The sequence below is a fragment of the Oxyura jamaicensis genome, chromosome 11 (genome assembly GCF_011077185.1).
Source record: "Oxyura jamaicensis isolate SHBP4307 breed ruddy duck chromosome 11, BPBGC_Ojam_1.0, whole genome shotgun sequence".
Classification (NCBI taxonomy): domain Eukaryota; kingdom Metazoa; phylum Chordata; class Aves; order Anseriformes; family Anatidae; genus Oxyura; species Oxyura jamaicensis.
The window spans coordinates 20,017,643-20,042,788 of NC_048903.1; the positions used below are offsets into that span (position 1 = coordinate 20,017,643).

The following is a 25,146-nucleotide window of genomic DNA, read 5'->3' on the forward strand; positions in this document are numbered from 1 at the left end:
GGGGGGGGGGGGGGGGGGAGAGGGATGGCACCGCTGCGGGGCCCGGTGGGCTCCGTGGGTGGTGGGGGGCAGGAAGGCACCGGGGGGTGGGGGGCTGGCACCGGGTAGACCGGGACCGACAGGACCTGGTGAGGCGAGAGGCGAAAGGGGGTGCGCACCCCAAGCCTCGGTCCCGGTAGAGGGACCGGCACTGGGTTGGCTCCAGCACCGGCACCGCGAGTACCGGCACCGGCAGAGGGTCGGTGGCTCGGGGCTCCAGGCCCGGTGCAGCACCGGCATCGGCACTGGCAGCACCGTGCTCCGGGGAGGAGGCTGCTGGGTGCCCCGTGAGCCGGATGCGGCACAGGGTAGGAGCAGTGAGGTGCGGGGTGCCCGCGGTGCAGGGCCTGGGACATGGAGCCCTTCAGGGCAGGCAGGACACACGGCAGGGACAGGCGTGGGGACAAAGCTGCACGCACACGGGCACTCAGCACGCACGGAGCACACCCACGGGATGGGATGCACGCTCGGACCCCGCTGCCCCCCTTCCTGGAAGGGGCATTTTGGGGCAGCACCGCTCCTGACCTTTGGACTCGTGGCCGTGCCCTCCCTGCGGGCGGTTGGCGGTGCTGGGCAGGGCCGGCGGTGTTTATGGTCTGTAATTAGGCACCGCCGGGTGCCAGCAGCAACGCTGGGCAGCTCGGTGCGGTGCTGAGCACCGTGTGTCTAATGACAGAGCTGGGGCAGGGCTGAGCCCCCACCTCGCCCCTCGTGGGGACACCCCGCACCCAGCCCCGGACCAGCGGCTGCGTGCCCCAGGATGGATTTTGGTGCTTGGCATTCGTGGGGTCTCCCGGGGGCCTCACGGTCCCACAGGGACACTGCGTTGTCACCCCGTGCCCTTGCTCACGGCCGGCTGAGGCTGCGGCGCCGCTGTGCGTCCCCGCTGCTGGCAGCAGGCAGGGATGCTGCGGTGTCGCTGCGTGTCCTTGCTGCCGGCAGCCGGGCAGGGAAAATCCCGGGGGAACCCGGAGTGAAGGGGGATGGAGCCGGGCCCATCCCTGCTGCAGCCCAGTGCTCGAGGGGCTGCGGGTGAGTCCCAGCACCGCCGCAGGTAGGGCACAGGCACCGGCACGTGGCTTGGCAGCTGCTCCCAGGTGTGGGGCCGGAATGGGCTGGGTGAGCCGGCGGCAGCCGCCTGAGCAGCTCCAGGTCCCCGTCCCACGGGATGCCTGGCCCCAGCCCCAGCAGCCCGAGGGAGCAGCCGGCACGTGAGTGCTGCGCCAACACCACCAAAGCGGCCCCGTTTGCCATGGCAGCACCGGCGCTGCCGATCCAGGTGTGGCCGTCCCACCACAGCCGCGGGCGCTTCGTCCCTGATTTTGCATCCTGGAAAAGATTTTGTGTTTCCTCCCCGTGGCCGGCTCGGCCGGCTCCTCCGGGGTGTGATGCCGTCCCCTGCAGGGCCGCCGGTGGGGCTTGGGGATGGACACAGCTCCCACGGTGTTTGATGTGGTCCAGCTAGGGCTTGGGGTCCCGTGGGATGTGCTCCCGTCCCAGCTGGCCTCACCCTGCCCCATGGGTGCTGGGCTGGGCACCTGGCCACAGCCGGCACGTGGCCTGAGCCACCTCTCCCCTGGGCTGCTGCATTGATCAGCTAAATGGAGAGGTAATGGACACGGGGGATGGCCTGCGCTCTCCCGGGCCCGGGAAGTGGCTCTGCTCTGCAGCTGCTGCTGGGGAAAGCGGAGCCGGGGGGCATCTGGGCACTCATCTCCCTCGGGGTCGGTGCAAAAGCCACGGCTGCTGCGCGTCCTGTGGCCACTGCGCTCCCCCGAGGGTCTGAGCTGCCTGTGAGGCTGTGGCCAGGACCTGTGCACGTGTGAGTGTGCACTGGGCTGGTGTGCATGTGCGTGGAGCTTGTGTGTGCACGGGGCTTGTGTATGCGTGGTGCTGCGTGTGCACAGCGCCCGTATGTGTGCACAGCACCCGTGTGTGTGCACAGCGCTCCAGCCGTGCCGCCTCTGCAGTGAACGGAGCGCCGTTAGCGCCGTCAGCTGAGCACAGCCCGTCACCACACCGCACCGCACGCGGGGCCGCGCTCTGTGGGTGCTCCGCCGGTCCCTGCTGCACCCCGCTGGTGCCCACAGCCCTGGGCCGTGCAGGGGGCATCGCCCCGTGGGTGCAGAGCGCGCTGCTCCCCTGCTCCTGGCGCTAATGGGGTGATGCTGCCACCCGACGTGCCACCCGACGTGCCGCCTCTCCCTCCTGGCTCCAGCTGTTGGCAGGCAGGGCATCGGCTGGTGCTGGGGGCCAGGGCAGGGGGCTCAGCACCCTGAGGCTCCGCCAGCCGTGGGGCCAGCTTGGGATGGGGGTGGGGGTCCCAGCTCAGGTGCGGTGGGGAGCGCGAGGTGACGTGGGGCGAGAGCCCCAGCCTGGGAGCCCTGCAGTGACTGAGCCTTCCTCTCCCCCAGAGCTGCCCCTGCTCCTGACACCCGCCGCTGAAGCACAGGTATGTGGGGGCCCGGGGTGCTCGCCAGGCCCCGCATCTCCTCGCTGGCCCAGCAGGGTGAGCTGGCCATCTGCCACCACTCCCCGTGGGTGCCGTGGCTCGGCCATGCCTTCCCTCTGCGTGTGCCCTCCCGCGGGCACCCGCTCCCCTCGCCCTGCGGTAACGGGGTCCTGGGTGCACCAGGGGGGCGAGACCCAGCCCTGGCAGGTGGGGTGTCATGCACAGGGGCTCGGTGGCTCGTGGTGGCACAGGCGATGCCATCTCCTTGCAGATGGTGCAGTCCTTGGGCTTCGCCATCTACCGGGCGCTGGACTGGGGGCTGGATGAGAACGAGGAGCGGGAGCTGAGCCCGCAGCTGGAGCAGCTCATTGACCTGATGACCAACAGCGACTCGGAGGACAGCGGCTGCGGCACGGCCGATGAGGGCTATGGGGGGCAGGAGGAGGAGGAGGAGGGCGGCGAGGGGCCGCCGCGGGCCGTGCGCACCTTCGGGCAGGCCATGCGGTGCTGCGCCGCGCGCCTCGCCGACCCCGCCGAAGCCCAGGCTCACTACCAAGCTGTGTGCCGGGCTCTCTTCGCCGAGACCGTGGAGCTCAAAGCTTTCCTGGCCAAGATCCGCGACGCCAAGGAGGTGAGCGCCAGCAGGGAACCCCCCCAAAATGCTGGGGTGAGCGCGGTGCTTTGCTGCTGCCTGCCCACAGCCCCGGGGAGGTGCTGGTGCTGCCGCACATGGGGCTGTGCCAACCTGGGGGCTGTGTGCCGGGCACCCCATGTGCTGGGTGCTGTGGTGGGGTGATGGCATCCCCGTGCCGTGGCAGATGCTGCAGAAGCTGAACGAGGATGAGGAGGCAGAGGAGAGGCCGTCGGCAGAGCTGGGCAGCCTGCGGAACACAGACTGGGTACGGAGGTGTGGCAGGAGCTGCAGTGGGGGCCGGGGCCGTGGCGGGGCTGGTGTTGACCCCCCGAACTCCTGCCAGGCCCGGCTGTGGGTGCAGCTGATGCGGGAGCTGCGGCACGGCGTGAAGCTGAAGAAGGTGCAGGAGAAGCAGTTCAACCCCCTGCCCACCGAGTACCAGCTCACCCCCTTCGAGATGCTCATGCAGGACATCCGCGCGCGCAACTACAAGCTCCGCAAGGTCATGGTGAGCGCAGCTGGGATGTCCCCACACCCTGCCAGGTGCTGTGCCGTGGGCCAGCCCTGGCGCTGACGCTGCCCGCGGCCCCTCTGCCCTCTCCCAGGTGGATGGTGACATCCCGCCCCGGGTGAAGAAGGACGCCCACGAGCTCATCCTGGACTTCATCCGCTCCCGGCCCCCACTCAAGCAGGTGGGTGCCAGACCCGTGGTGCCGCAGTGTCCCCGTGGCCGGCAGCACCCAGGCTGGGCTCCCCGTGAGCCCCGAGGGACCCCGGCCCCAAGCTGCAGCGCCGCGGCTCTGCGTCCCCCAGGCGTCAGAGCGGCGGCTGCGGCCCCTGCCCCAGAAGCAGAGGACACTGCACGAGAAGATTTTGGAGGAGATCAAGCAGGAGAGGAAGCTCCGGCCCGTAGAGACACACTACCGGGGCCAGAAAGGTACCGGCAGCGCCTTCCCTGTGCTGTGGGCGATGCTCTGGAGCTGTGGCAGGTCCCCAGTGCCCTGTCAGGTCCCCGCACAGAGGCACTGAGCTCCGGCCCCATCCGCAGGCTACAGCTCCCTGCCCTGCATCCCCCACGCCTGCTCCAGCCACCTCACCTCCAGCTCCTGCATCGACCTCTCCACGCCGGAGGCCAGCACCGTGCCACCGCGCCCGCGGCCCCGCGTCCTGCTCAAGGCGCCCACGCTGGCCGAGATGGAGGAGATGAACATCTCCGAGGCAAGAGAGGGCATGTGGTGGGGACGCTGTGGGGCGCATGCCAGGAGGGCAGAGGACGAGGGCACGGGGTTCTCCGTGTGACGCCGTACCCGTGGCCTTGCAGGAGGAGGACTCTCCGGGTGCAGAACCCGGCTTGGGGCTGCCCATGAAGCGGGACCGCTCCTTCTCAGAGCAGGACCTGGCCCAGTTCCAGAGTGAGCTCAGCAGCAGCCAGGCTGCCCCCGAGGTGCTGGGGCCGCTGGAGCCTGAGCCCCGGCCCCGCTCAGGTACCTGCGCCCCGCGGCCACCCCAAGAGCCCAGCCCTGCACAGGGCCCAGCAGGCACCTGCTGGAGGGGTCGCGTGTGGCAGCGTGTCCTTAGTGTCCCTCCCGTGTCCTCACTGTGTCCCTCCCGTGCCCGCCGTGCAGGCTCGGTCCCCGCCAGCTACCACCCGGTGCCATGCGGCTCTGCGCCGCCCCGTGCTGCCCTGGGCTCCGTGGAGGAGAGGCCGGAGGACGGCTCCAGCGCTGCCCCCGGCAGCAGCTCCAAGCACCTCTGGCTGGTGGGTACCTGCAGGAGGGACAGCAGGGCTGGGACTGCGAGCACGGCCCGGCACGGGGTGCACGCTGCGCGGGGACCCCATGGGGCACGCCACGCTGTGCGCCCTGTGCCCGTGCCGGGGTGACGGCCCCTCTCTGCCCGCAGGAGTTCAGCCACCCCGTGGAGAGCCTGGCCCTCACGGTGGAGGAGATGATCAACGTGCGCAGGGTGCTGGTCAAGGCCGAGATGGAGAAGTTCCAGCAGAGCAAGGAGCTCTACAACAGCCTGAAGAAGGGGAAGGTGGGAGCCGGGGCCGGAGGGGCTGAGCTGCCCCGTCACTGCCCCCCTGGTGCTCACCCTGCGTGTGCCCGCAGGTCTGCTGCTGCTGCCGCACCAAGTTCCCCCTCTTCTCCTGGCCCTCAGCCTGCCTCTTCTGCAAGCGGTGAGCACCGTGCCGTGCCGAGCCGTACCACAGTGCTGGGAGGGTGGCGGGAGGGTGCCGCGGTGCTGGCCTTGCTCAGCAGCCTCTCTCCGTGTCCCCAGGTCTGTCTGCACCTCCTGCAGCCTGAAGGTAAGGGACTTGCCCGGGTGAGTGCCACCAGCCCCTGTCCCCATCCCTGTCCTGTTGTTAGGGATGATGCCAGGACAGAGGCACCGGGCATGGCCGGGTGGGCTGAGCCCGCACGGCCGGGCCCTAGGGCAGAGGGGGCACCCATGGGTGCTGTCCCTGATGCCTGCACGCCCCGGCAGATGAAGATGCCTTCCAAGAAGCTGGCTCACATCCCCGTCTACGCACTGGGCTTCGAGAGCCTCCCGGGATCGCTGCTGGCCAAAGCCCTGCCGCTGCGCCGGAGGGAAACCTTCCAGTGAGTCCCTTACACCACGAGGGCCTCGTGCCCTCCGGTGCCTTCCTCCCAGCCTCCTCCTCCTCCCCGGCTGGGGCTGACGGCACGCTCTGTGCCCACAGCTCGCTGCCGGGCCCGGGCTGGCGCCGCGTGGAAGAGGAATTCCCCCACATCTACGCCCAGGGCTCGGTCCTGCGCGACGTCTGCAGCGACTGCACCGGCTTCGTCACCGACGTCATCTGCTCCAGCCGCCGCAGCGTGGCCGTCCTCAACGCCGCTCCGCGCCGCGCCGCCCGCTCCGTCCGCTGCGAGTCCTGGTACAAGTGAGGGCCCGGCGCCGGCCCCGCCGGGATGTACATATATACATAGACGGATTCACACAGCCTCTATATTTATATATACCTGACGGACCAGGGGGGCGCGGGGCCGGCGGCAGGCCGGCTCCGCGTCTCCCAGCCCATGTCCCTGGGGGAGCCTCTTGTCCCCGCCGCTGAGGGGACGCTGGCACGGCCCTTCTGGGGACGGGGACCCCCTGGGGCAGCCTCAGCCCCCCCAGCCCCGCTCCGGTGCCAAGGCCTGGCGGGGCTGGGACGCCTTACGGCCCCGCGGCTCTCTGTACATAGCGGCCCCTGGCTAATAAACCATCCCGGGCTGCCCCTCGGGGCCACAGCGGCGGCTCCTGTGCTGGGGGGCTCAGGGGGGGTTGGGGAGGGGGGTGCTGGGGGGGGATGCGGGGTGGTCCCCACGTCCTGTGGCCCCAAAGTTGGCTATCCCATGGCCCCGCTCTGCACTGCCATGGCCCTGTGGGTCTCGGGGCAGCCCTGGCTGGGGGCGGCCACCCCCCTGCAATGCTCAGCGCCCCCCAGGACGGGCTGCGCACCCTGGGGGCACCCTGGGGAAATCCCCCCGCCCCCGCCCACCGCCCCCCCCCCCCCCCCCCCCCCCCCCCCGAAAAACCCAGGGAAACCCCCCCCCCCCCCCCCCCCGCGACATATTTCGCGCGGGGGGTGCGCGAAACAAGTCCCGGGGGCGCGCACTGCGCCTGCGCGGGATCGGGGAGGGGAGGGGGAGGCGCGCGCAGGCGCAGTGCGGGCGGCGCAGGCGCGCTGCGGCCCGGCCGGGGGCTCCATGTCGCGGCGGGCCCTGAGGCGGCTGCGGGGCGAGCAGCGGGGCCAGCAGGAGCCGGGCCTGGGCGAGCTGGGCCCGGCCGCCGGCCCCGAGAGCGGGCAGCAGCGGCCGGAGGGGGCCGAGCGGGGACGGAGCGGCGTCAGCAACCGCTTCGAGCTGGTGAGGGGCTGAGGGGGGCCGGGGGGACGTGGGGACGGGCCTGGAGGGGGCCTGGAGGGGGCCTGGAGGGGCCGGGGGACGCTGACGGGACTCGAGGGAGGAGAGGCCGGGGGGTGGCCGAGGGGACAAAGCTCTGGGGAGGGTGCTGGGGGTGCTGCGGGGAAGGAGCTGGGGGCAGTAGGGGGGGGAGGTCTGGGGTAGGGGTGGGGGGGGGGGGGGGGGGGGGCACGGGGGGGGGTGAGGGGCTGTGCGGCACCGGGGGGTGGGGGGGGCACGGGGCAGGGCTGTGCTGTGCTGGGGGAGCTGGGCTCGGTGCTGGGTGCTCAGACAGCAGTGAGGGTTTTAATTGGAGCATTGCTGCCCCCGCCCTGCGGTGTCCCAGTGCTGGTGGTGTGACGGCAGCGGTGGCTCTCCGGGGTGATAGAGCTCGGTTTTTCCACTCTGGGCACCTTGGCCAGCCCCAGCGCTTCCCTGAGGCTTGGTTGTGAGAGCGTTCCCGAGGCTGGCTTTGGAGCCTTTTCCAAGAGCCCAGGTGGGCTGTGCGTGTGCTGCCCGCTGTGCTGTGTAGCAGGCACGCGGTCGTGGCCCTGTGCTCCCCTCTGGCTGGTCGGCAGGTGCTGGGCTGCCCCAGCTGGGCACCGTGCTTTAAACGTGGGTCTGTGCCCAGTCTGTGTGCTGGAGAGGGCAGCCGGGAAGCCGAGCCCTGCTCTGCGCCTGCAGTGCTTTCCTCTGTCCTTTGTGGGTGTGAGTAGAACAGATGCCTGTGCAATCCTGTCCTTGTGGGTGTGGGAGAGCGCAGAGCACGGCTTCATGCCTGCTGCTGCTGCAGCTCCTTCTTCTCTTTGCACAGATTACCAGTGAAGAACCAGAGGATGACCTCCCATCCAAAGAGGAGCGAGCAGTTACCAGGCTCAAAGAGCACAACGTGGCAGAGAGGAACGATGAAGAGTCCGTACCTGAGGAGACAGAAGCCGATGGGCAGAGGAACGGGGAAGAGGCAGAGCGGCCGGACCAAACGGTAACGCAGCTGCAGGTACCTCGCAGTGACAGTCGTTGCCCTGCAACGAGCAGAGAAAAGGTGTTGCGTATTCCTCCCTCTGCTTGAGCTGAGTGGCTTTGTTGGTGACAACAGACAGACAAGTCTGCTGCTGGTACGTGGGCATTGTCAGAGGCTGAGAACACAGGTGGCGAGGCAGGTGTGCTCATGGGGAGCCTAAAACCAAACCGTAAGTAGGCACAAGTTAACATGCGGGCTGTCTGTATTCAGTGTTCACTAGCTGGTAATTTGCTGAGCTTCTGTGCCAGCTGTTTAGCTGGGGAGGTAACGAGTCTGCACACTAGAGGTCCTTCAGAGAGCAAGAGCAGGGTGCCTGCCTGCAGCTCCCGCTTGTCCCAGTCCCTGTGTCGCTGCGTGACCGCTGGCTCTGGGGGAGGGTGAGCAGCATGGTGCTGAGGGCTGTGTCCAGGAGCGTGCAGGGTGCGCAGCACCTCTGCGTGGGGCCTGGGGGGTATTTCACGGCTTCAGAGGCGAGGCTCCTACGATGTTTTCCCGAGGAAGATCTTGTGCTATGTTCTTGTGAGTGCTGAGCTTATGTAGAAGGAAAGCACCGCTAGGGCTCAGGAACAGAGGTTGCTTCTCCACGCTCTTCGTTGCTGTTAACATAATGCCACGCTGTAGGTGGTGCTAGGCTGTTAGGTGAATGCTCAGTGAGCTTTAGGTTTGGGGCAAACGATGTAAACGCTCCAAACAACAAACTAATCGTTGAACTTCCTTTTTTTCCTATAGTATTTTGTTGACTGTAAATAGTATTTCCTGATAGGAGTTCCTCTTCTAGTCTGTATCAGTTCTTACCTGTCTCCTCGTATGACAGGAGACACGTGCAGAAGTACGTGCAGAAAGGGACGCTTTAAGCAACAGTTTGGCACTGCAAGTCTAGCCCATACCTTACTGGAGGTGAGGGCAGGAGGAGTGAGAGGGAATCAGCCCCTTGGTCTCACCCGTTAGGACCCTGCTTGTGGTGCCTATGTGCTGGGTGCCCCACTGGAGCAGTGGGGGCTGCTGTCTGTGCGTGCTGCAGCAGGATTGTTGCCCTCAGCCAGGCCAGTGGCTTGGGAGCACGCTGGATGTGCAGTGTGAGCTTTGCTCAGCCCGTCCCCACGTGAGCAGCAGCTCCAGCGTGACCCTGACCCCATGAATTTGCTGCGTAAACACTCGGAGCACACCTGGTGCTGCATCCAGATCTCCCTGGGTGGAAACGTGGGAGCTCTCGGCACTTGTGGAGCTGGATTGGGGCCGCGTGTGCGCCTGGCTCTGAGAGGGGCTGGGGGGTTGTGGAGCAGCTCTGTAGTGCTGATACCTGGGGGTGTTACCTGCGGAGGGCTGGCGATCCTGGGGGGGTGCATCTGAGCTCTGCGTGCCTTGGGGAAGAGCCAGCACGGGTAGCAGTGTGCGTCTTGGGTTGGGGAATGCTGCGCAGCATCCTGAGCTTAGGCAGCTGCATTTTAATCGAGAGGAGCCTGCATCACATGGTGCTTTCGGGCAGCTGTTGGTTTCTGTGGTCATCGGAGTGACTGGTGAAAACATCCTGCTTGCTAGAAAGACAGAACAGTTTATTTTCTAGGGAGTAAAGGAAGGCTGGAACTTTTCTACCAAACCTGGTGTATCTAAATTTTCTTGCCTGAGTTTGTAATCTCGGACGTTAAAATGAAAGAGAGCTGAGACTTAACGCTTGCGTTTGTAAACCTGTGGTGCTTGCTTCAATTTTCTGCTTGTGTTTTAATTTCTGCTTTCTGACAGACTTGAAAGGATGAATATTGGTTTCATTTGGGGAACCTTCCGACATGCTGATCCCTGTTGGAAACACGGTTCTCCCCCGCGGAGCCTTCCTCCCTGCAGTCGTTGGGTGTGCTCTGATGGCTGTTCCGTTTATCTTTGCAGCCCGTGTTAAGCAGCAAGCCACGAAAGAAAAAAAAGAAAAGGAAAACGAAGAAAGCTTCAGCAGGCGAGACTCTGGTATGTCTGCTTCCGCTCCGAGAGATGGTGCCTGTGCTGATTTCTGCCTTGGGGGTGACAAAGCGGTGACACTGGTAGTGACAGAAAAGATCTCGAGGCGCAAATGCTCCATCTTGTGTTGTCCTCATTTAAAGTCATCAAAGGGCAGCCACAGCTTTGGACTGCGGTCTTTTAAGCGGCCGGGACTAGCGGAGCTCTGCTGCAGACGGTTAGAGCTGAAACCCTCGCAGCAGCATCTCCTTTCATCTCTGCTTTGAGGCTCTGCCCAGGAGGGGGGTACTGCAGGACCTGTGAGGATTTCTGCATTTTCATGATAGCTCCTTTGCCCTACTTAGGGAGCTCTGCAGAGCTGTACGAAGCTCGTGCTGCCGGCAGTGGTTCACGTTACCTTTGCCTGCTTCTCCGTGCACCTTCTCTGTAGCTTGCCATCGTACAGCTAAACGCTGACGAGCACCCGCCAGTGCCGAGAGCGTTATCAGCAAACGCGTGGCCAAGTGCCCTTCCAGAGGGACGTGCTCCTGTCTTCCTTGGTGTGAAGGGAACGAGGGGACAGTGATTCTCTCTGACTAGGCTGTCTGCTCCTCAGTAAGCGTGCTTCAAGAGGAGGGAGAACTTTACCCAGCACCTGTGCGTGTTGTGGACAAAGCTTGGAGATAAATGGCCAGATTTCCATCTTTATCAGTCTGTTACACTTGGATACTTTCATTAAGACAGGCTAGGAAGACTAATACATTTAATAAAAATGAAGTTCAAGTGAGGAACTTTTTGCTAAAGCTTTTAAAGTCTTAACTCGGGGGAGATCCTTGGCTAAACACTGCAGGCCATGGTGTGCTGTGGAGGCTGTTGTGAGCGTGCCTCCCCGGGAGGTGCGGGCTGGCTGCTGCCTCCCCAGGAGTTCAGCTGGGGATGTGGGGGTGAGTCACTAAGGCAGAGAACCCCATCAGAGAGCCTGCTTCCTCCCCAGCCCGAGGATAATGAGGAAGAGGGTGACATCTGCCAGCCCTAAGCTCTAGGGAGACTTAATTCCTAGATCAAACCAGGCGGTTTGATTCACCAGCTGGTGATAATGCCACTTTTGTTTGATTGCTGAAACGCAGAGCATTTTAAACTTCTCATGTGTCCTTTCCGTGCAGCGTAGCTATATTTAGTTAAAAAGGCAACCCTGGGATGTTATTTGGGTGTCGTGAATGGGATTCCGCCTTCTGCCCACATGCCTCGTGAGGAGGATGTGAAATGGTCACTTAGAAATGCTATTTGTGGGAAAATTGAGGGAAATGGGGGTAAAAGTGTTATCCAGCAGCACACATCCAACAATTGCGTATATTCTTCTGGTTGTTGGATAACTGGAAAGTGACTGCAGTACATCAGAGCTGGGTTACAAACGTGTGCGTGTTTGCTGCCGTATCACAAGGATCACAGCAGTAAATCAGCGTTTTCATGGAAAGCAGACAGCAAAGGCTGTCTATTTAAATCTTTACCATTAAAATTAGCACCCCAGCTTTTCACAATATTTTAGAAAGTTATGGTGCAATAAATAAACCAGACAAAGCACAGCGAATGCTTTGTAGCAGGGGGCAGACCAGAGACCAGACACACAAACTTGTGAGCTCTGTTCTGGAAAAGACCACTGTGGCTGGCTGGTTTGGGCTCAGAGCACAGGGCTAGCAGCAAGCCTGCCAGATATGCTCGTCCCAGGTATGACAGTATGTGTGCTCCCAAGGTGGGGTGGCAGCAGGGTGAATAGTGGGGCCACAGCAGTCACACGCAGCGTGGAGTTTGGGGTGAGCCAGAGGGGCTGGAGGCAGCTGGGTGACCCTGTGTGTCTTGTAATTACTGCCTTATCTCCGCATGTGCCTGTCTTAAGGAAGACAATGACCTGGAAGACATCGACAGCTTACTGGAGAAGATTGAGGATGCCAATGGGATACTGCAAGAGACCCAGAGTGGGGTAATTGCTGACAGCAGGCCTCTGCTCTACATAGAGCACAGGTAGTGCTTGTTTTCCTTCCTGCCTTCGGGTGTGACAGAGGTATTCGTCCGCTGAGGAAGGGAGAGGGGAGCCTGTGTAATCTGGCTGTAACTCCATGATCTTACTTGAAAGGGGCTGGGTTGTACACAGTTCAATTTCTAACCGTAGCTCTTAAAGCTGTGTTCAGTTTTTCAGTATTCTTTAGAATTCAGAACTGGTATTCTCTACTGTCCCACCCGGTTTGAGTGGACGTCTGGACCAGGCTGACCTCCAGAGGTGCCTCCCAGACTAAAATGTTTGGTGACTGTTGAAAAATCTCCGCAGAGCTGCTGAGAGCCACAGCACGTAAAGCTTCAAAACCAGCCTAGCTTGGCCACTCGGCTGGCTGCGTTCAGGTTGGGTGCTGCAAGCAGCCAGCTCCACTACAAGTGCTGTGCTCCAGGGAGGGCTAAACACTACCAGCAGCTAATTTCACCAGGAAAGCTAATTAGACTCATCTAACCTTTCCCCCACGTGACCACCAACGAAGTGGACTAAGTGCTGAGCTTGTCCAAGAGCTGGGGGATGAATTGGCCTCACACTAGATGTCTGTAACAGCTAAGCCTGTGTCACACTGTGAAACTTGTCACAGATGGGCCAGCGGCTGTGTCCAGCGTGATTCAGAGCCCTGGGCTGCTGCAGATGCTGGCAGCTCTTTGTGTTTCTGTAGGAAAAAGAAGGCATTTTAACCTGTAGGATGGAACAATTTACCACTCAGGTTTTGAAACCTGTAAACACTGCATCGAACAGAGTGGGCACTCTTTACTAGTTTAGCTTCTTCAGGGACATTTCAGGAAAGGGAGAAACGTTTGTTTACCTACAGATGTTTTCAGGTTTCAGTGACTTCTCTGCTCAGGTGAGCGTTATTCAGAAACCTTTGAGAGCTGGATGACCTCCAAGTGTCTGAGGGTTGGCGGTGCTGGGTGTCAGTTTCCCACTCCCTCTCTTCAATTCTTGCTCACTGGATGCCAGAGAGAAACCCTCCTAAATACGCCTCCTTTCTCCGGGCCAAATGTTAGATAAAGAAAACCGTAGGTGTTTTCGTGCTTTGATACAAGATGTTTGTATTAAAAGGATGTATTTTAAGCCTTGCCAGCCTCCCTGCAGTGCTTAGGGTGCTTGCCCTGAACTGCAGACTGCCACTGCTAGATTCAGCAGAGGGCATCTCATGTTTTCCAGGCACAAATACGCTGAGCAAGTGGAGGCAGTGCCTGGAAGTATCCCAGGCGAGGGCCCAGGCTGCCCTGGAGAGGGCAGCAGCAGTATTCCCCAGCTCCCGGTCCTTGGAGCTGAGCACAAAGGAAGCTTATAAGAGGCGTTTGGATGCCTCCTGCTCTGGCCAGTGACCAGTCTCCTCCTGGTGTGCTGTGTCAGACTGGTGGTGTGTGTGTGTGACAGTTTGTGGTACAGAATGCTTGGCACTGATGAAATGACAAGAGTGCAGAACTTCGTCTGTTTAACCTTTTCTTTTTAATTTTTGTCTTGTTTCAACCTTCTCAGAAACTTGAATCCAGAGAATGAGTTGAAGAGATACTTTGGGGCTCGTGCGGTTCTTGGTGATCAGAGGTTAGTCCAAAATGTAATCGTAAACACTTTCATAGTCTGAGCTGGTGTGCCCATCCTTCCCCTGGCCCTGCTTACTGATCCCCCAGTGCTGGGGACCCAGGGCACCCTGATGTGATCAGTTTCAGACTGTACCTACTACTCCTTTTCCTTCTGTTGATCACCCCTTCGCTGCCAAATGCCCTTCTAAAGTCCTGTTGCTCAAATTCTTAGCCTACTGACTCTTAGATTTTTATTTTCTCCAACATTTATGTTTGTTACTGTTCTGAAGTCTCTGTCTTACAAAATGGACCCTGAATATTTTCCAGGCAGTCTCATGTATTTGCTTACAGGGGCTCAGGGAAGCAGCTGCTGCTTAGGTGTAAATCTCCATGCAGTTACCCACTGCACTGTCATCAGCTATCCAGAAAATCCTTGCTTTCAGGAGCTGGTTGCAAAATGTGCACAGAAGAAGGGTATCAGCTCAGGGCAGTGGCGGTGGAAGGGGAAACCTCTGAGAAAGCCTGGAAGAATTACGCTCCTTGAAGGAGAAGTTAAAACAAAAGGTGGTGTTTAGTGCTTGAGGAAAAGAAACGGTCGCATCTCCTTACTCAGGAACTTCCTTAGAGTAGCTGTGACTTCCGAATTCCTCTTGCCCTGAACCAACACGTTGGTTGCACTTAGGAGTACAGCTTAAACTGAGTCAGTGCTTAAAGGCCCTGCTGGGAAGAGAGAGATGAGTCAGAGGGATATGGGGCTCTCTTAATTGGGCCTGGGAAGGTGTTTGGAGCAAAGAGGCAGCTGAGAACTTGGCAGGAATTAAAACAGGGACAGGAGCTATTGAAGTGGAAATGCTGGAGGCACTGGCTGGCCCAGAGAGGAAAGGTTCAAGTGAGGAAGAGCCAGAGTGAAGGTATGTTGTGTCTTGAAGGCAAGCATGTTAAAGCTCTGGGCAAAAGCTCTGTGGCAGGGCTGCAGCTGGGGTGGAAGTTGGATTTTTTATTTTTTTTTCCTGAATCATACTTTTTCTGGCTGTTTCTAGCCCTCCTTATTCTGTTAGTGCAGGGAAGCTGTGACCTGTCGCGTTTTTTCCCTCAGGCCAAGGCAAAGGCAGCGCCAGTACGTCCGCAGCACGTGGCTGACGGTCCCCAAGAACACCTGGCCACGTTACAGCAAAACAGGTGAGGCTTTCAGCGCTGCTTCCCAGAACACGGCGCTGCTGCTGGCTGACCGAGACCATCAGCAGCAGCAGTACCCTTGTGTCCCTTGTGCTCTCCAGGTATTGCCATGCAGCTGGTAGAGACCAGGAGGGGGGTGCAGTACTTCACGTTCGAGCACCACCGTGAGTACCAGCAAGTGCAGTTCAAGTTCCTGGATGCCGTGGAGTCCATGGACCCCAACAACATTGTGGTACGTTGTGAAATTGGGTTGTCTGTGCTGTTTCCTGCTGTCTTCCTGCTGTTTTTTCCTGCAACCCCCTTGTCTGGCCGGGGAGCAGGGTGTGCTTATCTTCTGTCAGCCCCATCTGAGCGGGGTGGGGCAGCATTGCTCGCTGAGCTCTGCTTTCGCCTCATAAATGAGAAAGTGACCAGCTCGGTGAGACGGATGTCCGGTCCCTGGTGGCCGAGCCTGGGTTGTGCTGCTTGGAGCGTGCCAGGTAGCTGGCAGAGGAGCCTGCAGGAGCTGGCCGTTGGCTGAAGGGGTAGGAATAAAGCTCCCTTGTCTCCTCTCTTCAGCTGGGAAAGGGAAAATATTGTATAAGCCCATTTTTAAATGGGACTCTAAACCAACAGTTGTTCTATTTATAAACCCTTGCATGGGTGAAAAAAGCGTGTTTTCCTGGTGTTGCAGTAAAACAAGTCTTTGTGCTGAAGTTCTTCATGCATGTTCAAGCTCATTAAAGTCTATGGTAACGCTTAAAGTTTGTAATGATAAGCAACAGAAAAATTTCTCTGCACCCTACTGGACCGTAACCGAGGTATTTTTGCTCTGAAAACTGGCCATGTGAGGGCGGATACATGCCCTGGTGAAGTTTCTGAGAGGCCACTGTCTCCTGAAGACAAAGGCCCTTAAAGAGGCCAGCGTTTCGTTCCTTCTGCTTTCCCACCCTCTGCTCTCAGCCACTGCTCTCTGCAGCTCGTCACTTCTGCTTGCTGAGGGATTCACAGTAAAAGATGCAAAGTAGTTGCTGGTCAAGTTCTAGTGGATTAAGAGCATTTTTCGCTCTCGCTATGACCCCAGGTGCTCCGTGCCTTCCAAAATGAAGGACTAGAAAGGAACTTAAAGAAGTCAAGGAGAGGGAATAATGTCAGACAAAAGGCACAAGGCAAAGGCACTGGGCTGGGACACCCTAGGGTGCAAAGGCTTCACCCTCTAGGTGGGAACGTTGGCCACCACCCTGCAGATGTACCACTTCTGCAGCCTTTGAAGCTGTTCCTTATTTTTTAATTCTGGGAGAAACCTGAGGAGATTTGAAGCAGCTTCAGCATTTTCATATTGAAACTGAGATTTCATTTGAAAATGAGATTTACGTAGAAAAAGTAGTCCGTTTGTAATTACTGAATGCCGAGTTCTTTGAGGCATGGTTAAATTTGTATTCAGAAGCCTGGAAATCTTTTTGCTGTTGTTGTTTTTTCCTGTCCATTCCAATTCAGGAGCTGGGTCCTGGGATTGCAATAGGTGTGTGAAATTACCCTCTCGGTGCCCAGGGGAAGCAAAAGCCTGATGGAATGTTCAGACCCTTTTTTAAAAGGCTAGAGAAGGAAACAAAAATGTCACTCCTGCCTTTCGTCTGCACCTTGGGTAGTGTGTGCAGTGCCTCCAAAAGGATGTGGTGGAGCTGGGAGCGACTTGGAGGAGGGCAGCAGAGATGAGCAAAGGCCTGGCACAGCTAGAACTGCCAGCTTGGCTGGGGCAGCGCTGGGAGAGGCACATGGGGGAGCCGTGACTGAGGTCTGGGAGGGGGAGAGAGCTGCTCCCAGTCCCTTCCAACACGGGGTGAGGCCGGCAGGTTCAGGGTAAAGGAGGTTCTTTGTGTTGTGGCTTTGTGCTGTGGCTGGCTGCGTCACAGAGCTGGGTGCTGGAAAGTTACCTGGTCACTGAGTGAGCAAACTCCCAGATAATTAAGGACTATTAACATAAGGTGGCATCTTTGACAATGAGGGTCCCTGAACCCCTGTAGGGTGGAAGCTTAGGGTATGCTGGGAGTCAACACTTGCCGCCTTTCCCAGCCATCTGCTTTTGAAGGTATGGCAAGTTGGACCTCTTGAGTGTATGAATGTCTTTATGTTCTTTTAATCCCTGGTTTTAGCCTTTCACATGAGGTGCATCTCAGCCTTGCATTACAGTCTTAGCATTGTTTGATGCTGTGGGACAGGATTGCTTCACATTCAGACCCAGGGGCAAGAACAGCCCCTTTCTCTTATGTGCTGTGTCAGGGCATTTGCCTTCCTGCTGCGCTTACAGAGCTTGCCTCGTAGGCAAAGTGCACAAGGAAGCAGCGATTCGTGCCGTCGTGTAATCAAGCTCATGCTCTTCTGTAGCTGCTGCTTCAGATGAACCCGTACCACGTGGACTCCCTTCTGCAGCTCAGCGATGTCTGCCGGATGCAGGAGGATCAGGAGATGGCCCGTGACCTGATAGGTAGGTGCTGAGGCGGGGAGCAGACGTGCTGAGCAGAGGTGGTGAGAGCTTGCAAAGGGTGTGCATGGAAAACACCGGCCTGAACACCCAGCAGGGGCTGCGGAGCAGTGTGGCATCGCGCTGCAGGGCAAGGCTTTGCCCAGGAACTGGGGGAGAGAGGAAGGAAGAGGCACTGCTGTGGCACCAGTCTGCAGGCATGCATACCCAGTGCTGAGCGAGTCCCTGCTGAAAATCACAGCTGAGCAGTTGCTGTGGATTAGCGATCAAAGGCTTCTGGTTTGGTTTTGTTTTTATTTCAGCAAAGGAGCAGCAAACCAGAAGGGTTTGTTTGGCTCCGTGTTTGTGACTTTGTGGCCACAAGCGCTCGGCCTCGTGTTACCCTTCAGGCTTGCAGCTTTTGCTGCAGGCTTTTGAGCAGAGCTGGACATGCTGGTCTGCGGCAAGGCACATTAGCCTTCACCATTAAAAGGAATGAAAGGATTGTCTGCACCCGATGAATGTCACCTGTAGGAAGTCCCTTGCAGGAGGAGGGTCTGATTTAGCAGCTACCACGTACTGCAGTGCAAGGGGACGCTCCAGGAAGCCCACCCCATCCACAGGGAGTGTGTGTGGCTCTCCAGGCCAGCTGGCTTTGCCTTCCAGTGACCAGCACGCTGCACGGCAGGCTCTTCTTCAAGCACTGCAGGCTGGCGTGACGGGTGTAGGAGGCATCCTGGGAGATAGCCGTCCCTCAGGCTGCTGGGAGTCTGAGATGTCTGAGATGAGCTGTTTGGTAACAGAGACACGTGCTCCTCAGCGTGGTTGGAGGGGCCAGAGGCTAAGTGAGGACAGGACCTTTGGCTCGCGCACGTGAGAACAGTTGTGGCAGAGGCAGCTGTACCAGCCTCAGTCCCAGGCTTCTTCCAGAAGAGTTGCTTTTTGCAACCACAGCTTGATGCCTGCAAATGGGGCCCAGGCAATCGAGCCCTGCTATCTGCTGGAACCACACACTCGGAAGTAGCTTTGCACTTTTCTAGGGCGTGAATAAGCTTTTTTCACGGCCTGTGGGTGCCAGAGCTCTCACTTATCAGTATTTTCTTGGCCAATCTGCCCCCCATTTTGTGAACACTGGGGAAGCCCGCTGTGTGGGGATGGTGATGTGCCCTGATGGTGTCTGTGCTGTCTGCAGAGCGGGTGCTGTACAGTCTGGAGTGCGCCTTCCACCCCGTCTTCAGCCTCACCAGCGGGAGCTGCAGGCTGGACTACCGGCGGCCGGAGAACAGGTAGGTGGCCAACTGCCTCCCGCACGCAGCCCAAGGGTGCCTGCAGCATCCCCTGGCCTACTTTGGGCACGGAGACCCAGATTCACCACCTCTGCTGCACCAGCCAGTCCTGCAGATGGTGGTGGCTGGGGACCTTGAACGTCCCTTTCTGTCAGAACAAGCTTTGCTGCTCCGCAATCAATGGCGATGGCCCTTAACGAGGCGAGAGCAGGCAGTGCGTGTGAGAGGGGCACTGGGGTACCAGCAGCTCTTGTTCTGCCAGGTCGCTTGTACTGAAATAGGCTAAGGGTTTTTTTTGCAAAGTATCTTCTTTCCCAAGGGGTTTCTTAATGGAGCATTACCTGTTTCTCCCTGTCACATCCCACTTGTGCAATTAATATCCGTTAGCCCAAAGCAGCACTTACTTTTGTCATAAAAATCTGGATGGTGTGTTTAAGTCTGTGCTTGGTCACTTGCGTGCTGTCTGCTCAGCCGCTGTTCCCAGCACTCGCGCTCTTCGAGGCCTGGCTGCTTATGTAATATTGCCAGCTCTGCAGCTGCAGGGAAAGGTGACTTTATTCTGGGAATTTTCCAATCAGCTGACCTAAGTAATCTCTCCCAAATTGCTCTACCTGGAGATTGCTCAGGTTTCCAGCGCCCACTCGCTGACAGACTTTGTGCTGTCCGTGACCTGAGCGCTGCGATCTGTATCTCACCCAATTTGGGTGTTAGTCCCACCCCACACGTGTCACACGTGCTGTGTCACCGTCTTCGTGCGGTGCTGGGACAGTGGCGGAGGCACAGCTGTGCTAAGCCTGCAGGATGCAGACCTCAGGGATTTCCTTGTTGTTGGCCTGAGTTGTTAGCCCTGGTTTGTATGTGCACAAGGGGAGCAGAGATGGAACGGGCCGTGGGTTTGCTGTGCCTATGCTTGCACAAAGGTAGCAAGAGTAAAAATAATAATAAAAAACAAGACACAACGAAGATTTGGGCTGGTTTTGAGTCCCCACTCTTGAATGAAACGTGCTGCTCTCCCGGTCTGGCTTCTAAAACCCATTTCTGCTCTCCACACAGGGCTTTCTTCCTGGCTCTCTTCAAACACCTGATGTTCCTGGAGAAGAGGGGCTGTCCCCGGACAGCTCTGGAGTTCTGCAAGCTGATTCTGAGGTAGGTGCCCCATGGAGGGCTGTGCCCCCTCTCCTGCGGCTGGGAGTCGTGATGCCCACAGGGAATATGCTTTGAGCAACACATGGAACCCTCGTATGCCCAGGCTGAACAGAAAAAAGTGGAGGAGGTATGATACTGTTCCCAGCCTCAGTAAGGGCTTGTTGCCACTCCTTAAGGATGCAGTCCCACAGGTTAGTTTTGGGCATGTGCTCTTATCTGTGTCCTGCTTTGAAGAGAGAGGTGGTTGTTTAGGAGGAGGCTTAATCAGCTGGAACCTGATTGTCCTTTGCTTTCGGCTACCTAGCTGTGGGCCTGGCTGATAATTACAGCAGAGCTTGGAGTCTCTGTGGAGCAGATGCACAACAGTGGCTTCAGCCTGCTTGGTTTGTGTGGCCACTGATTTTCCTCCCATGTGGCCTCGTGGCAGGCTCGTCACCCCTCTGCGGGGTGTGGAATGGGTGAGGTGTTGCAGCCCCCTCCCAGCTGAGTGGGGCTGTTTGTGTCCCCATTATCTCCGCTTGCTGAGTCACGGCATGACTCTGAGTGCTAGTGGGAAAGTCTTGTTTGACTTAAAAATTGGGGCAGGCGCTTCAGCTTTTGTGATGCTTATTTTGGTTCCTCTTGTTATGCTCGCTTCCCTCTGAAGCCTCGATCCAGAGAACGACCCACTGTGCGTGCTGCTGATGATTGATTTTCTGTCCCTCCGAGCTAGAGAGTACACCTTCCTGACGCGCATGTTCCAGGAGTGGGAGGTGAGTTTGCCAGCAGGCCACACTGAGGGATGAGGCAGAGCTCAGGGACACCTTGCTCCTGGGGCTCTCCCCACCCAACTGGACTGGAGGGTGGCAGCTGTGCCAGAGCGTGGGGCTTCTGTAACTAGCTCAGCCCTTTGAGGACTGTCTCGTGGGCAGGTTGGCATCTGGAGTTCATCAGAACGACCCGTGGAGGCTGAGGTGTTCAACGTTAGGTCCTGTTGTAATCCTGGTACCCTACAAACAATTATATAAACTCAAAGTTGCTTACTCAGTTGTAGGGGCACCAAGCCAGCAGCTGGAAAGTAACAGAATCTACCAAGCAATAAACCCCTCCCTGTGTGCAGCCCAGCCACACTGAGATCACTGCACAGCATCACTTCTCGATAAATCTCTCTCTCTGATCCTGCAGAGTCACCGGAATTTGTCCCAGCTCCCCAATTTTGCCTTCTCAGTGCCGTTGGCCTATTTCTTCCTGAGCCAGCAGGAGGAGCGCTCGGAGCTGGAGTTAAGCCAAGCCCGGGAGAGAGCTGCCCGGCTCATCCAGCTTGCGCTGATCATGTTCCCAAGCGGTAAGTCTGTCCCCACCGGTAAGTCGGTCCCCGCAGGCTTTGTCGCTCTCCTCATCTGTGAGAGCGAATGCTGGGTTCCAAGTAGTCAAATGCAGAAGCGGCAGTTTGCCTACGGGCTGCGAATGGCGTTGGCCTCCATCCATGTGGGACAGGAGCACTGACTCAGAGGGGTGGCACGGCTCGGCCGACCCGCAGCAGGGTGGCTGATGGAGCCCAGGCAGAACCCGCCGCCGGGGCTCGTCCTGCCCTGCACCATGGCAGGGCCAGGGAGAGAGCGATGGAGCCAGGGTGGGTACGGCCAGCCATGAGTCCTCCACATGTTGGGAGGAGATCAGCAGCCGTGCTCTGTGCTGCTCGTCCTCCTCTTTGGCCCTTCACTGAAGAGAGTCACAGGCACGCAGGCTGGGGGAGGGTGAGAACTGAGTTCTCGGAGCAGGAACATGTTTTACCCTGGGGTTGCCCAGAACAGACAACTAGTCTCTCTTAGCTTTCTCTCCAAGGCACTGCTCTGCTTCAGATGTCCTTTCTATGGGTGCCCATCACTCTTGCTTTTATCCATTTGGTGCTCGTGTTCCTGAAAGGAGATACACAGCCCCTCCAGGCCCAGAGGGGACACCGAATGCCAAGAGGGGGGTGTCTTCCAAAGCCAGGAATTGCCAGCTTTCGAACAGAGGTTTAGTTTGTGTTGGTTGAAACCGTATTTTTTGCTGCTTGTCACGGTGACTGAAATAAAACCTTTGTTCAAGTTCAAAGGCCAACAGCATTAAGCGCATGAAATTGCACCTTATGTTACTGAGGGGGAAAATTGTTCATTTTATTTACTGTGGATCTGTTTCCATCATCCATCCAGAGATCAAAACACTGCATAACCTCCAGCTGTGAAGCTGGCAGCATCCTTCCATCCTCCTTGCGTCAGTTCTTGTTCAGCGCCCCGGCCTGCAGGGGTGCTTGGCCCCAGGGATGGGGCTGTGTCCCTGCAGCCCTGGCGGTGGTGACTGACCGCTCCCATGGCGCCTCTCAACAGGCTGAAAGCGAGCTGTGTGACTTTCTCCTGCAGTTCTTATGCCGCTGTTGGATCACTGCAGTGTGCAGCCTGATGCCAGGGTCGCCTCCCATTCCTTTTTCGGGCTGAATGCTCAGATAAGGTAAGACCTGGAGATGTTCTCAGTAAGAGAAGGAATCGATTGTCCTGATATTGGGGATTCTGCTTGCTCAGGCTGTTAATGGAGTTAAAAAGCTGCAGAGGACAATATTTGCTTTTCGTGCTGAGAGGCTGTTAGATGCATTGATAATGGATTCCCGTAAAGGCTACCGGATGGCTCTAATAGGCCTGCCTCACCTTAATGCGGCTGGGTCAGAAGTTCATTCTGCAGCTTGTCGGTACATGTAGTCAGAGCGATGCTCTCGGGGCAGGCTGTCTCCTGCCAGTCTGGATTTCCCTGACACGTGGTCCTCCCGAACACGTGAATGGTCTCCCCCTCGGGTAAAGGCAGAGCAACTTTCATCTCATGGCTCTGCTCGTCCCAAAAATAGAAGGAGGCAGAAAAACTGGTGAAGGTAGATGTAAACAGCAGAGCTGGGAGCCTCTGATCCCTCTCTGCATTCTCACGCTGAAGCACGGTGCAGAGACGAGCTCTTTCCAGACAGCACGGGGACCGGCAGGCAGGAGGAGAGTGCCCTGAATAACAACTGTGTCCTTTAGCCAGCCTCCCGCCTTGAACCAGCTGACGTCTCTCTACGTGGGAAGGACTCACTCCCTGTGGAAGGACCCCGCTGTCATGGCTTGGCTGGAGACAAACGTCCACGAGGTGTTACGCATGGTAGACACCAGAGACCCGCTGGTGGAGGAGTCTGAGCTCAAGTGAGTGCAGCGGGCAGAGGTGATGGGCTCTCATAAGGGACCTGGGTGCTGAAACACGGGGACGGGGAGGGCAGCAGACAAGAGAGCAGCTCTGTCCTGGGCAGCAGTGATGCTGGGGCTTGTTCAGAGTGCTTAGAAACACTTTCCATTTCTGAGAAGTGGAAGAGGGGGGCATTAGTTCTTGTCCTGAACTGGTGTTAGTCTGCTCTGCTGACCTGCAGAGCTAAGAGGCTGGTGAGTGAGCTGTGCAGTGTCCCTGAGCTGCTCTGCTCTTCTGCCTGGAGGTTAGCGGCTGCCAAGTGAGTTTGGCTTCACCTTTGGCCAGCTCTCTGGTACGGCAAGTGAAAACTCAATGATGAAGCTGACATTGCAGCAATGAAATGAAACGCTGTCTGTGCTGAGGTGTGCTCTGTGCCATCAGCTGTTCCCACTCCCTGCTTCAGGAGGAAGATGAGATACCAGAGTGCCCCCAGGAATATCTACCGGCATGTCATCCTCTCGGAGATGAAGGAGGCCACAGCAGCTCTGCCTCTGGTGAGGGCCCCGTGGGGGTGCAGATGGTGCTGCTGTTTGCAGAGCAGTGGCACTTGTGTCCTTGCTGGGCACGTCTCAAACCACAGCCACCAGAAAGGAAACATCCGCATGACCTCAAAGCATCCTCCCTCTGCGTGCAGCTGCCTGAGTGTCCTCAGGATAAGGCACGCAGCAGCGTGTGCGGGCAGGCTGGGCTGTGGCTGCTGCTTTTCCCAAGACCAAGTCCTGCCCAGCAGGTCCAACCATCTCCGTGCCTCGGCGTTTGTTGCTGGTGGTGCGCAGCCTTCACCTCTCTGTTCTTCCCCTCTGCAGGAGGTGACATCGCAGCCTGTGATGGGGTTTGACCCTCTTCCTCCTCTGGACTCCATCATCTCCTACACTAGACCAGAAAGGTATTTCTCAGCCGGCACAGCTCACCTCCTCCCAGCATCGACACCTGGCTGCCTGGGCCAGGGTGCACGTGGGTGCTCAGCACTGGCATCCTCCTCCCTCTGAGGGAGAGCAGCCTGGCTTGGGTGCTCGCCAGCAGGCTCAGGGAACAGGCAGGGCTGGTCCTACTGCCTCTGCGTGGGGCTGGTGGTGGCCATGGCAGACAGCAGCTAGTCACAGCTGTGGAGGCAAAGGCTGTTGGAAAAAACAACAACTGTTTCTTAACTGAGGTGGGTTGGGATAAACAGATTTGATCGCAGCTGGCTGTGGTGTGCAGACTGTTCAGGTAAGGCTCATACGTGTCTCACACGCCGGCCGACAGAGGACATGGCACTGCTTTTAATGGTTGCTTTGCCCAGGGGCTGGCCAGCTGCTGGCTGCCTGGGGTGAGAAATGCTCATGAATTCCCCAGTACCTTGCTCTGGGAGAGCCTGACTGGCTTGGGGAGGGGCCCTGCTTTGTGTGGTTACTGTTCCTCTGCCTTGTCTTAGCCCGGGTGAGCACTGACAGGTCAAGTACAAGCTCCCCCCTTAACCGTGGTGTGCAACTTGTGTCTTTCAGAACGAATCATCCATCCAACGAAAGCACTTTATCTCTCTTCTTCCGATCACTGTTGCCAAATTTTAACTTGCAGGTATGTGCAGTCAGCTGCTGCAGGCGCATCGGAGCGCACTTTTGCTTTCAGTACACAAGTTTCTACTGCACAGTGTTTCTGCAAAGGGAGTGGCTCTTGGCATATGCAGTGTGTAAACGTCAGGTTGCAGAACCGCCTGATGCTTTTTGGCAGCCGGCATTGTCTGTGTCCCTGCCTGCTGCAGCCAGGCAGCGAGCTCCCTGCCGGGGTCCTCCAGCTCTGCTCTCTTTCAGGGGGACGTCAGGCACGATGGAGATGACGAGGCTGGAGCAGGGCAGGACCTCAACCAGGGGGTGAACAGGCTCATGGCAGCCATGCGGGACATGCTGGCGAACATCCAGTTTCAGGAACCCCCCCGAGATGACAATCCTGAAGGCGATGGGGACTGGGACTGAGCTGAGAGCACGCGTCTCCCACCCTGGCCCTGTGTTAATTGTACCCCAACCCTGTCCCACTCCAATAAAGTCATAGAACCCAGAGATGCTGCCTGTCATTGTGGGGAAAGGGCTGCATGGAGGGGAGGCTGCCGCTGCTGCCTGAGGCTGAGCGCTGTCTTAAAAGGGCAGGGCTAATAATCTGCAGCAGCTTGGGCCCCTTCTGGGCCCCTGCAAACGCAGTTAATGCCCAATTCCCTGGGCGCTCTCTCCTCGTGCCCTGTGTTTACTGGTCGTAGCCTTTTCTTCCTGCTGTCTCCTTGTCCTTTGTGCTTCCTCCAGGCTGAAGGCGCCTTCCCTCTGGCGGGGTGGGGGCGGCTGCC

General features: G+C 58.6%; 2 protein-coding genes across 5 annotated transcripts in view; both read left to right on the forward strand.

The window, feature by feature from the left end:
- SPIRE2 (spire type actin nucleation factor 2) overlaps positions 1-25,146 on the forward strand; it is a 28,516-nt gene that overhangs the window by 368 nt on the left and 3,002 nt on the right. Inside the window, exons 2-16 of one of the 3 annotated variants that reach the window (XR_004753833.1) lie at positions 2,454-2,491; positions 2,763-3,122; positions 3,310-3,390; positions 3,469-3,633; positions 3,731-3,817; positions 3,939-4,062; positions 4,174-4,343; positions 4,447-4,609; positions 4,751-4,884; positions 5,028-5,162; positions 5,237-5,304; positions 5,406-5,433; positions 5,613-5,728; positions 5,830-6,080; positions 17,977-17,984. Coding sequence is in view for 2 of the 3 variants with exons in the window: in XM_035336808.1 (XP_035192699.1) it covers positions 2,454-2,491; positions 2,763-3,122; positions 3,310-3,390; positions 3,469-3,633; positions 3,731-3,817; positions 3,939-4,062; positions 4,174-4,343; positions 4,447-4,609; positions 4,751-4,884; positions 5,028-5,162; positions 5,237-5,304; positions 5,406-5,433; positions 5,613-5,728; positions 5,830-6,034 (1,874 nt within the window). In the remaining variant the exon portion in view is untranslated. Of the gene's footprint in view, positions 1-2,453; positions 2,492-2,762; positions 3,123-3,309; positions 3,391-3,468; positions 3,634-3,730; positions 3,818-3,938; positions 4,063-4,173; positions 4,344-4,446; positions 4,610-4,750; positions 4,885-5,027; positions 5,163-5,236; positions 5,305-5,405; positions 5,434-5,612; positions 5,729-5,829; positions 6,377-17,976; positions 17,985-25,146 lie in introns of those variants that run through there. The other 2 variants (XM_035336808.1, XM_035336807.1) reach the window with 2 other exon arrangements.
- Positions 6,797-24,868, forward strand: TCF25 (transcription factor 25). Of its 2 annotated transcripts, none has more exons than XM_035336809.1 (18): positions 6,797-6,994; positions 7,845-8,027; positions 9,933-10,007; positions 11,872-11,996; positions 13,516-13,581; positions 14,656-14,738; positions 14,837-14,967; positions 17,100-17,199; positions 18,368-18,461; positions 19,515-19,607; positions 20,254-20,359; positions 20,772-20,931; positions 21,989-22,076; positions 22,634-22,792; positions 23,236-23,326; positions 23,639-23,718; positions 24,317-24,389; positions 24,623-24,868. In XM_035336809.1, exons 1-18 carry the CDS (start codon positions 6,836-6,838, stop codon positions 24,782-24,784), a joined length of 2,028 nt encoding a protein of 675 aa, XP_035192700.1. In that variant the 5' UTR covers positions 6,797-6,835; the 3' UTR covers positions 24,785-24,868. The 2 variants fall into 2 exon arrangements, with proteins under 2 accessions (XP_035192700.1, XP_035192701.1); XM_035336810.1 differs by having other exon boundaries at positions 7,845-8,012.

Excerpts from the sequence above, each read along its gene's own strand:
- TCF25 (XM_035336809.1), top strand. The coding sequence starts at position 6,836 with ATGTCGCGGCGGGCCCTGAGGCGGCTGCGGGGCGAGCAGCGGGGCCAG. Across the intron at positions 11,997-13,515 it reads CTGCTCTACATAGAGCACAG|AAACTTGAATCCAGAGAATG; the intron begins GTAGTGCTTGTT and ends CAACCTTCTCAG. Across the intron at positions 22,793-23,235 it reads GTGGAGGAGTCTGAGCTCAA|GAGGAAGATGAGATACCAGA; the intron begins GTGAGTGCAGCG and ends TCCCTGCTTCAG.